General features: G+C 38.6%; 1 protein-coding gene across 1 annotated transcript in view; it reads right to left on the minus strand.

Moving 5' to 3' along the window:
- Window positions 1-12,489, minus strand: part of LOC126360153 (sodium channel protein Nach-like) — a 195,020-nt gene that overhangs the window by 11,291 nt on the left and 171,240 nt on the right. The window contains exons 8-9 of the mRNA XM_050007691.1: window positions 2,699-2,752; window positions 1,257-1,419 (exon numbers count right to left, since the gene is read on the minus strand). Of these exons, the coding sequence (XP_049863648.1) occupies window positions 1,257-1,419; window positions 2,699-2,752 (217 nt within the window). The remainder of the gene's footprint in view (window positions 1-1,256; window positions 1,420-2,698; window positions 2,753-12,489) is intronic.

Below are 12,489 nucleotides of genomic sequence, written 5' to 3' on the forward strand. Positions count from 1 at the left end.
ATTCATGTTTAAACAAACCTCCATCCTCTATTCATTTACTCAGGAATGTAAATCTTTAATTGTAACCTCTGAAAATTCAATTTTAATTATTTCAAACTGATAAAAGGAGCATGGTACAAGCCATGTTACTACAGCTGAAGTTCAGTTTGGGGCGAGTTTTGAATGGAGCTACATCTATGTCCGCCAGTACAGGAAATGTACTGCAATTGATTTAGTACAGATTAAAAGTAAGAAAATGTACGACATTTTGTTTAAATTTTGCATCCAGAAGTTTATTCAATAATATAGTCACTGTTTCAAATGATTACTTGAACTGTGAGTATGTAATTATTTTCATTGACTCTGTTAAACTTCAGTAATAATTATCACCAACAGTAACAGTGGAGTTATGTAATGAACAGTGTTGTCTGCAAAACTGATGCTGATGCAAATTGTATTTGTTCTCATATGATTATATGCTTGGAAAGTCAGTGTAATGACTGACTATTATAGTGACTGTGTTAATTATTTATTTGCCACACAGAAACAATTGTGACTGACTACACTGTGGTTAGATTACTGCACCCGAACAATATTGTAGGATGTCAGCTGAGTGTAGTATGTGATTACTCATTTATCTGTGCATAATTAAAGTAGATAAGATTTGAACTGGCCACAAACATTAGTTCATTTACTAACCAAGGACAGGCCACAAACATCAGTTCATTTACCAACCAAGGACAATTAATGTGTTTGAATTTCAGTTTTTGGTGTGGCCTGCATCATTGACTATACATTATTCCCAGCAACAACTTTTGATCCAGTTTTAATGGAGATGCTGCTACTAAGGCTAACAGTCCAGGTAAAAATGGATAAGCTACAAGATGAGGAAGAGGAGGACAAGGAGGAAAGAAACATTAAATGTAAGTAAAGCATCAGTCAACCAGCCCCAGCCAGTTGTGGGTGGAAGCAGTTATGAATTACAGTACAGTTCAGTATGCAGTGTTGAAGTCAGCACTACTCAATGTCTTTTGCTTACATAAGGTACTGCCATACAATTGCCAAAGGGAACCTCAGGGTCAGGGATGTTCCCCAAATATTTCCATTTTCAAGTTGACATTTACCTACTGAGCTAGCTGTTAATTAAGCATTTCACAAAATTAAATTGGCTCATTACAGTCAAACAAAAACTTGTCTCCATATCTACAGTACAGAAAGAGCGAGGTCTCTTTCATGCACATATCAGCTACTAATTCAAGACATTTTGCAGAAATTACAAGAAATGTGTCCTGTCATATTCACTCTTGAAGAACTGGCCTTGAGATAATTCTGTTCTGTAGTTGATGTCTGTGCAGGATGGATGACAATCACAACTCATGCCATCTTGACCATCAACAAGGCCAGGAATAAATATGGGTGGCTTGAGATTGGTGAAAATACCTGTAAAGTTAAGAACAAACATAATTTAACAATAGCTAACCAATAACATTGGATAGAAGCTTTGAAAGTTGTGTTTTAAAATTATAGGCATCTCTTAGATCTCATACACAGAAGACATTTATGAAAAAAGAAAACTTCTATTCTTCATATCACATGATAGTTATAGAATTAACTGATCCATTTCATGGCCTAAGTACCTGATTCCTTAAGTATGGATAATTAATGCTGAAACTGTTAATTAGACTTAATTTACCAAACAGAATTCAGATAATGTGTGCCCTGGAATATAATAGGGGTCAGGCTAAATTTATTGCTTCTATGATGGTAAAGAATACTGATATCAAAATTTTTCTCATGGCCAGAAAGACTGCTAGTGGTGTGATGTGGAATCCCTGTACTGTAATTTAAGCAATTGCTGAACTAAATGGAGAACACAGTCACTCTGAACAATTATAGTTATGTACAGAACTGCAAATTTTGTTGCAGATATAGTAAATAGTGAAAGTAAATTAATGGAAGAACAATACATATGGAAATGGCATAAAAATAAGTAAATTAAATCTTAAGTTTCATCAAACAGTTTGATAGAATAGTAATAAACTGTGGCGAGTTAATGGAAAACTCATTATTTGTGGAACTATAAACACAGAATTTTTTGTATGATAGTATGAACTGGAGACATATCAAGTTGCTGACGTACAGTTTTTGATTATTTCCCACAATAAACTTTTAAACAAGAATTTCAGTTACATTAGCCATTTAGTACATCAGCCATTGAACATTTCTTTCTAAATATCCTCAGTGATTTAGTAAACATTTCATCCTATCATGATGACCAAATGTTATCAATTAAGTGTACTGACTAGTTATGCATAGAACAGAAACATGAAGAAATACTAATAGCTGGTGAAATGCGATGTACCCTCTGCCATGCACTTCACAATGGTTTTCAGAGTATTGACATAAATGTAGATGCAGAAAAGAAAAAAATCACTCTATAGAACCATTTCCAATGATTTACTTGTGGTACTGAGAAGTAACGTGTAGGAAAGTCAGTGGAAAGTGATTTAGAAAGCAAACAGTGTTGTTAAAAATTTAACGGTTTCTTATATTTCTCCAGTACTTAGCATCCTAATTTTCCCTAAAACCAAGAAAGAAAATATTGAAAAGAATCAGGAATAATGACTGTGTAATATGTGGGCTTAAAGTGTCTTGTGCCAAAGAAGAAAACTCTGTATCATTCAGCAGACAAGTTGTAATCAAATGTTACAGTACTCACGCCTGTGTTCAGCAAGACATTTAACATCTAGCAGCCCACACTGCCTGGTGTCTCCTGCAATATTAAAACAAACTATATTAGTTTTAAGTTTAGTTTTCATTGTTGTGATGATGGTGAGTATTAAAGCATTTACTTTAAAGTTGCTGATTTGTTTTATGTATGGGATAAATAGTATGGCTAGACATATTACTTAATTGCCCAGAAAAATTTATGCAAGATATACTAGGTAAATTGTACTCCATTGCATATTTCATTCTTTATGTCTGATTCTTGTTATCTCTAGAAATATTAACTTGTGTATGTGTATCATTCCACTATTTTCAATATGAGATACACATATGTCTACAAGTGGGGCTAAGACAGAGTATTTGTACTTCCATCCCTGTCCTCCCACTTCATTCCACCCAGAATGTGGGTACATTATCTATATGATTCACACCTTTAATTTTAGACAGTTTTAATTATATATGCTGCTGCAATCTGTGTGTCCATTACTATACCAGAGCCTGAGACACCTTCAAGAAGGGGCAGTGTGTGGGGGTTCTTCTCTTGTGGAATCTGAAGTACAGACTACTTATTCATTGCAGAATTCTCATATATTTCTAGAAATGGCTGTCTGTTACTCTACAAAATCATGAGTTTAGTCAGGTCTGGTATTAAATCACCAAGTATCTTAAGAAATGCTGCAGTTTCAACATTCACTACACTATATACTTTAATTTTGTCTGGTGATCATGTTAAGTGCAAGAGGAAACAATGGAAAGTCCTGTATGGCAGAACAACAATACCAAAAGGATAGGCTGCTACTCATCACATAGAGTTGGCACTGAGTTGCAGACAGGCAGGTTTTGGACAAAAAAGCCCTTGTTGTGAAAAAAACCCACACACATTCATGCAAGCGTGACTCACACTCACATGACTACTATCTTCAGTCATTGGGGCGTGACGCATCACTAGCAGCCAAAGACAGTACCCATGTGTGTATAAGTTGTGTTTATGTGAATATGTGTGTACATTCTGTTTTGCAAGAAGGACTTCTTTGTCTGAAAGCTTACATGTTTAGTAGTCTGCAACAACTCCTCTGTATGGTGAGTAGCAAGCTATCCTTTTCATATTGCTGTTATGTCTTCAGGCTGTCAAATAACAATGATGAAATAATGTGGTGGCCCTCAACTATGCACCCTCAGACTCAGTGTTGAAATATTAAAAGTTTTGCCTGGTTTTACTGTCTGGGGGCTGGGATATGTAGCTGCCACATTACAAACCAAATACTGCTGAGTATACAGTATACAATATGAATACACACATGAATTGAATGATTGAAGAAGGTTCCTATCACTTGGCAATTGTGAATCTTATAAATGAAAGATTGCAATTAATTAAAATCTGCAGGTACTATCTTAATGACTTTAAATGATGAGTATGATAGTAGAAGTACTTTTGAAAATGCAGTATATTTCTGCAAAACACTTACTGGTGTTGATGGTCCAGCAATAAAATAAAATATAAGTTGATACTTGCTGGCAGATTAAAACTGTGTGCTAGACCATGACTCAAACTCGGGACCTTAGCCTTTCGCGTGCAAGTGCTCTACCAACTGAGCTACCCAAGCAAGACTCATGACCTGTCCTCACAGTTTTAATTCTGCCAGTACCTTGTCTCCTACCTTCCAAACTTCGCAGAAGATCTCCTGCACACCTTGCAGAACTAGCACTCCTGGAAGAAAGGATATTGCCGAGACATGGCTGAGCAACAGCCTGGGGGGATGTTTCCAGAATGAAATTTTCACTCTGCAGCAGAGTGTACACTGAAGTGAAACTTCCTGGCAAAGGTCCCGAGTTCGAGTCTCGGTCTGGCACACAGTTTTAATCTGCCAGGAAGTTTCACTTCAGTGTACACTCCACTGCAGAGTGAAAATTTCATTCTGAAAATATAAGTTGCATAACAGGAAAACAATAGATTCCCACTTCACATAATTAGTTATGAACAAGATAGCTTGCGAGATATTCACTTCTAAATGCACACTACGTCTTCACTGTAGAAGCCATGGAAATCTCACAGGGGCATAAGTCGGCACTCTGGAGTATTTATATCTGCGGTGACCATGCCCAAACCGCTCCATGCTCCCAATGTCTCTCTTGCGACCCTGCATCCGTCGCACCGTCACAGCCAGCACTTCCCGTGTCCTCACACCTACTGTCCCTTCTGCCACTCTTTTCCAAACTTCCTCTCCATTCACTTTGGTAGCCGCCTGCCTTAGTAACAAGTGCTGTGATTGGTGATAGCACTTCTGTCATGTCTCCAAGCCAATGCACAATCACAAACATTTTGAAACACATTCAAAATACTGGTTTTACATTTAAATAACTTGAAATTAAATAAATATTCCTATGGCTGGACCATACACACACTGTAACACACTTATCGGATATGAACAAAGACATAGATGAATAAATATATTTATAAAGATGTGAAACAATTACTAACAAAGAGATAGAGGGGCTGGCCAGTACTTCCCTCAGCTCAGTACAGCCAATAGAAACACAAAAAACAACCGAAAATTGAAGTTCCTAGCTTTCAGAATAAATGTTCCTTCGTCAGGGAGGAGAGAGGGGAAAGAAAGGGAAGAAGGGAAAGTGGATTTAGTTACTCACAACCCAGGTTATGAAGCAACAGGGAAAGGAAAACAGGGAGGGTAGCAAGGATGGAGGCATGGTTGTCAGGGGGAAGCCAAAGATATTCTACTGTAGGTACTGTGCCAGCATCAAACCAAAGAGGATGCATACAGAAGTAAAGAGGTGTATAGTATAAAGATGTAGGATGAAAAGATGCATGAATGGCTAAAGCGGAAAGGGAAAGAGGAGAAGACTGAAAAGTAAATGGGAGTGAGGTTGTTTAACGTAGGTTCAGTCGAGGGGGATGGCGGGATGAAAGGATGTGCTGGAGTGCAAGTTCCCATCTCCGCAGTTCAGAGGGACTGGTGTTGGGTGGGAGAAGCCAAATGGCACATACGGTGTAGCAGGTTCCTAGGTCCATAGAATTATGCTGGAGGGCATGCTCCGCTACTGGGTATTGGACATCTCCTAGGCGGACAGTTCGTCTGTGTCCGTTCATGCGCTCAGCCAGTTTAGTTGTTGTCATACCAATGTAAAAGGCTGTGCAGTGCAGGCATGTCAGCTGATAAATGACATGTGTAGTTTCACACGTGGCCCTGCCTTGAATTGTGTATGTTTTACCAGTAGCGGGGCTGGAGTAGGTGGTTGTGGGGGGATGCATGGGGCAGGTTTTGCAGTGGGGTTGGTTACAGGGGTAGGAACCGCTGGGTAGAGAAGTTAGTCTGGGAATATTGTAGGGTTTAACAAGGATGTTATGGTGGTTAGGGGGACGACGAAAGGCAACTCTGGGTGGTGTGGGGAGAATTTTGTCAAGGGATGATCTCATTTCAGGGGTTGACTTGAAAAGTCATTCCCTGGCAGAGTAATTTATTGATGTATTCGAGGCCAGGATAATATTGGGTGACAAGGGGGATGCTTCTGTGTGGTCTGAGGGTAGGAATATTGTTGTTGGACAGGGAGGAATGTATTGCTCGGGATATCTGTTTGTGGACAAGGTCTGCAGGATAGTTGCGGGAGAGGAAAGCACTGGTCAGGTTATTGGTGTAATTGTTGAGGGATTCGACACTGGAGCAGATACGTTTGCCATGAATACCTAGGCTGTAGGGAATGGAGCGTTTGATGTGGAATGGATGGCAGCTATCAAAGTGAAGGTACTGTTGTTTGTTGATGGGTTTGATATGGACAGATGTGTGGCTGTGAGCTTCAACAAGATGAAGGTCAACATCCAGGAAGGTGGCTTGGGTTTTGGAGAAGGACCAGGTGAAATTCAGATTCGAAAAGGAGTTGAGGTTATGGAGGAAATTAAGGAGTGTTTCTTCACCATGAGTCCAGACCACAAAGATGTCATCTATAAACCTATACCAGGCCAGGGGAAGCAGCTGTTGGGTCTTCAGGAAAGCCTCCTCCATGCGGCCCATGAAGAGGTTGGCATAGGATGGAGCCATCCTGGTTCCCATGGCAGTTCCCCTGATTTGTTTGTAGGTCTGGCCTTCAAAAGTGAAGTATTTATGGGTGAGGATGAAGTTGGTAAGTGTGATAAGGAATGAGGTTTTTGGGAGATCTTCGGGTGGGCGTTGGGAGAGGTAGTGCTCAAGGGCAGAGAGACCATGGGTGTGTGGGATGTTTGTGTAAAGGGATGTAGCATCTATGGTGACAAGAAAGGTTTCAGGTGGGAGAGGAGTGGGAATGGATTTGAGGCGTTCTAGGAAGTGGTTTGTGTCCTTGATGTAGGATGGAAGTCTGCGGGTGATAGGTTGGAGGTGTTGGTCTACCAGAGCTGAGATACGTTCTGTTGGGGCTTTGAAGCCTGCTACAATGGGACGGCCAGGATGGTTCTCTTTGTGGATTTTGGGTAATAGGTAGAAGGTAGGGGTACGTGGCTCAGGTGGAGTGAGTAATTCTATGGAAGCCGTTGTGAGGCACCTTGGATTTTTAGGATTTTCTGTAGCTCAGTCTGGATGGAGGGAATGGGATCCTGGGTAACAGCTTTGTAGGTTGAGGTGTCGGAGAGTTGACGCAGTCCTTCTGCCACATACTTCACATGGTCAAGTACCACAGTTGTGGAGCCTTTATCAGCAAGAAGGATTACAATAGAGCGGTCTGTTTTCAGCTGCTTAATGGCACGGGATTCAGCTGGGGTGATGTTGGGGGTTGTCGGGATGTTCTTCAAGAAGGACTGGAAGGCAACACTGGATGTGAGGAATTCCTGAAATGTCTGCAAGGGATGGTTTTAGGGGAGGGGAGGAGGATCCCTTTGAGAAGGTGGTCGGAACTGTTCTAGACAAGGTTCAACACTGGGTCTAGTATTTGGGGGCTGTGTTTGGGTAGTGAAGCGATATTTCCAGTTCAGGTTCCGGGTGAATGAGAGGAGATCTTTAACCAGGGTAGTGTGGTTGAATTTAGGTGTGGGGCTAAAGGTTAAGCCTTTTGATAGAACAGATGTCTCTGGAGGAGATAGGGATCTGGATGAGAGGTTTAGAACTGAATTGGGGTTGGTGATATGTGGCATTTGACTGTGGTTATAGTTGAGATTTGGTCTGTGTGGGGTATGTGATGGGATGGGGAGATTGAGTAGGGTGGCTAGGCTAGGTTTGTTGGCTATGAGGGGGGTTTGTTGACGGTTCTGTTGTGGTTGGTGTTTGTGAGGGATAGGGAGGGGGACCCCACTTCTTAGGTGTTGCACTAGCAATGTGGATAGTTTTTTCAGGTGCTGTGTGGCATGGGACTCAAGTTTGCGACTGGCTTCTAGGATGATGTTCCTGAGTGTGTTCTCCAAGCAAGGTTTTGAGAGGTGGAGGACTTTGAAGAGAGATAGGAGCTGTTGGGAGTGGTGGTTACATGAAGTAGTGGAGATTCAGGACAAGTTGGGTAATGGCTAAGGATTGAAGGTTCTGGAAGTCCAGGAGAGATTGGTGGAAGGAGGAATTGCACCCAGAGATGGGAACTTTTAAGGTAAGTCCTTTAGGGGTAATTCCAAAGGTTAAGCAGGAACGGAGGAAAAGTATGTGGGATTGCAGTTTGGCTATGGTAAATGCATGTTTCCGGAATGAATGTAAATAATGTGGTATAGGATTAGGGTACATAGTAGGTAACTGGAGGGTACGGAAATTAAATAACTAAAGTTAAAATAGTAATCATAAGAAGGAATAAAACACGGAAGGAAGGGCGAGAAAGGAAGAAATTGTGTTGGTAATGTTAAATACCAAAGAAACGCCACCAAATAAGAAAAATACGCAAAAAGTTGACCAGACAACCTGGGTTGTGAGTAACTAAATCCGCTTTCCCTTCTTCCCTTTCTTTCCTCTCTCTCCTCCCTGACGAAGGAACATTTATTCCAAAAGCTAGGAACTTAAATTTTCAGTTGTTTTTTGTGTTTCTATTGGCTGTACTGAGCTGAGGTAAGTACTGCCCAGCCCCTCTATCTCTTTGTTAGTAATTGTTTCACATCTTTATATGAGATTTTCCATTAATTAGTTAAATATATTTATAAGCATGTTGCTACCATTTTTTAACTGTGGAGAGATGAGGATTCAAAGTTGCGTGAAGTATCAATCTCATGTGTTCAATATGTTTTCCACACCACAAGCAATACTATCAACTTATGTACTGAAAAAAGCCACTCCTAGCAAACATCACACAAATGCAGAGGTGAGAAAAAATCAAACTTTGTCTTTATTTCACCAAAATATATGTAGCCTCAAGAATAAAATAGACCAGTTGTTAATAAATTTAAAAGACGAGTGTGAAAGCGAGCCTGATATACTTTGTTTCTCAGAACATCACGTTATGAGTGGGATCCACATGATACAGATTGAGAACTTTAGCTTAGCTACTCATTACTGTAGATCTGTTATGGAAAAAAGTGGTGTTGCAATATTTATAAAAAATAATATAGTTTATAAACCCCTAGATTTAAGCAAATACTGCGATGAACAACATTTTGAGGTGTGTGGCATTGAGTTAATAGCAAACAGTGCAACTGTTATTGCTCTGGCTGTTTACAGGGCACCTGCTGGAAATCTAAATGTATTTCTAAGAAAAACTGAATCACTTCTGGTCCACCTAAGTAGGAAAACTAAATCTATCATTGTTATGGGTGACTTCAATGTGGACCTTTTAACAGAATATAGAAACAAGACAGATTTTGAACATTTAATGTACTGTTACAATTTAGTACCATTGGTGGACACTCCAACTAGAGTAATTGCCAGCTCTATGACTTTAATAGATAATGTGTTTGTAGATAAGGATATTTGCAATAATTTAACCATGAAAAATATTATAAATGGTCTCTCTGATCATGAAGGGCAATTCCTCACTCTAAACCAAATGAATGTACAAAGAAAAGAAAATTTCATTTGGAAAACATTTAGGATTATAAACAGACACACCACTGAAACCTTTAATCAGCAATTACAGCTTGTGGACTGGTCTCCTGTATATGCTATAGTTGATGTTAATTCAAAATTTAATATATTTATCAATTAAGTTACAAGCCTTTTTTAAGAAGCATTTCCTAAAAAAATCAGTGAGAGAAAACCTGTTCAAATCTGGAAACAAGCCTTGGATTACTAAAGGCATCAAAATCTCTTGTAAAACAAGAAGAGAAATATATGCTGCAGCCAGGAGTTCAAATGATAACAGTAGGATTACACACTATAAAATCTACAATAAAGTTCTGAATAAGACAATTCAGGCAGCAAAGAACATTGGCTTGAAGGCAGAAATTGACAACTCGAGCAATAAAGTAAAAACTATCTGGAAATTTGTAAAGAAGGAAACGGGGAAAAATGCAGCTTGTAGTGAAAATATCCAAATCAAAAGTGAGTGTAATCTTGTTAGCAATCCAAAAACAGTTGCAGACACATTCGGCAACAATTTTTTAACAGTAACAGAAAAAATAGGTTTACAAGGGTCCATGAAGCAAGCCATCAATCTTTTGAAAGCTAGAGTACCTGGTTCAGTACAACACATGAAGGTAAAATCAGTCACTGTTCAAGAAATTGAAAGAGTTATTAAATCCCTGAAAAGTAACAACTCTGCTGGAATTGACAACATTTCTAACAAATTATTAAAATACTCCTCCAGCCATGTAAGTAAAGTCCTTTACCACATTTTTGATGCATCACTTAAGCAAGTAATAGTTCCTGAGAGGCTTAAGTATGCAGTTGTAAAACCGCTGTATTAGAAGGGGGATAAGACAGATACTGCTAACTAGAGGCCATTAGCACTACTGACAAGCTTTTCCAAGGTTTTAGAGAAACTAATGCATGCTAGGATAGTTAAGCATCTCCGTGAACACAATAGCTTCAGCAAAAGTCAGTTCAGAAATTTTTGTCAACAGAAGACGCAATATTTGCCTTTACTGGCTAACTTTTGGAATCTATCAACAAAAAACTGAAAGTGATTGGCATATTTTGTGACCTAACAAAAGCATGTGACTGTGTAAATCACCAAATTCTTTTACAAAAAGCTGCACATCTCGGTATAAGTGGTGAAGCAGGGAAATGGCTCGACTCATATCTGTCAAACAGGAAACAAAAAGTTGTAGTAGATAGTCAACATGGTGTCCCAGTATCTTCAGAATGGGGTACCATCACATGTGGAGTGCCGCATGGCTCAGTTCTGGGCCCCCCCTTTTTTTTTATTATATTTATAAATGATCTTCCTCTCTCTACGGAACATTGTAGATTGACCATTTTCGCGGATGACACTACACTACTTATTGATAATTCAGTAGATAAGCTTGAGGTAACGGCAAACAAGGTTTTAAATGAAATGGTGAACTGGTTCAACATTAATGGTCTTATTTTAAATTACTGTAAAACAAACTACATTCAGTTCCACAAAACATCCAAAGTTGAGGAAATATTTGTAAAGGTAGGTGAGCAGACAATAACCAGGGTAGATTCCTCAAAATACCTAGGCTTGCATATTGATAGCAAACTGAATTGGTCAAACCACATCGTGGATCTGTGCAAAAGACTAAGTTCAGCAACATACGCATTGCGCATTGTTTCTTCTTAGAGAAATATGGAAACCATCAAGTTAGCGTATTATGGTTACTTTCATGCAATTATGGCATTTGGAATTATATTTTGGGGAAATCAGCCACTGAATAAAAAAAGTATTGTGTGTACAAAAAAGAGCCATAAGGATCATATGTGGAGTCCATCCTAGAGCCACATGCAGGAATCTTTTTAAGAAGCTTGAAATACATTCACTGCGCAATATATATTCTTGTTGATGTGCTTCATAAGAAAAGAAAAATCCATCTTTAAGCTGAATAGTGCATATCACAGTCACAATACTAGAAGGAAACATAATATCCACTATGAACAGCCAAAGCTAAGTATGGTGCAGAAAGGAGTCCATTTCAGTGGCTGTAAGATTTTTAATGCCCTCCCTTCAAGAATTAAGTGTTTAGTAGATGATGATCTCTTGTTTAAAAAAAACCCTAAGGCAGTTCCTACTGCAAGGATGATTTTATACATTAGAAGAGTTCCTGAACTACAGTGTTTAACACCTCTTGTATTGTAAATTGCAAATGTATGCCCAAATTTGTATTTGTAAAACCCAATATTTTGATCGTAAGCATATATTTTGCAATATTTATTTCTCTGTAACACTTATTATTTTGCAATCTTTATCTCTCTCTAAAATGTATTTTTGTAGTGGGACCTAAGTTACTGTTTACTGTTTTTTGTTGTGTAATCTCTATTTATATCTAAAATGTATTTTTTTGTAGCGGGACCTAAGTTACTGTTTACTGTTTTTGCTTTGTTTTATGTATTACCATAAATTCTGGCCAAAAGCTTGTAAAATTGACACGTTCCATATCCTGTGATAGTGTCACAACATGGATCACAGGAACAAGAGATAAATAAATAAATAAATAAAAACTTATGGCCTGTTGCGATTGATAGTAATCAGCCACGTTGACCTCCAATAACTCATGTACTATTGAAGTTACATGCCTGTAATTTATACCAATTTAGGTTTACACTAATAGCTTTCTAAATACAGGTCAATTGACAAAAAAATCAGATGAACACTTTAGATTTTGGAAATTCATAGCTGGATGTTACTTGTATAATTTACAGTCAGCTACTAAACTTTAAACTAAAAAAGATATTGAAAATCTCATTACACCATCAGAATTGTCATGCAAATAAT

Source organism: Schistocerca gregaria, chromosome 1, assembly GCF_023897955.1.
Source record: "Schistocerca gregaria isolate iqSchGreg1 chromosome 1, iqSchGreg1.2, whole genome shotgun sequence".
Taxonomy (NCBI): Eukaryota; Metazoa; Arthropoda; class Insecta; order Orthoptera; family Acrididae; genus Schistocerca; species Schistocerca gregaria.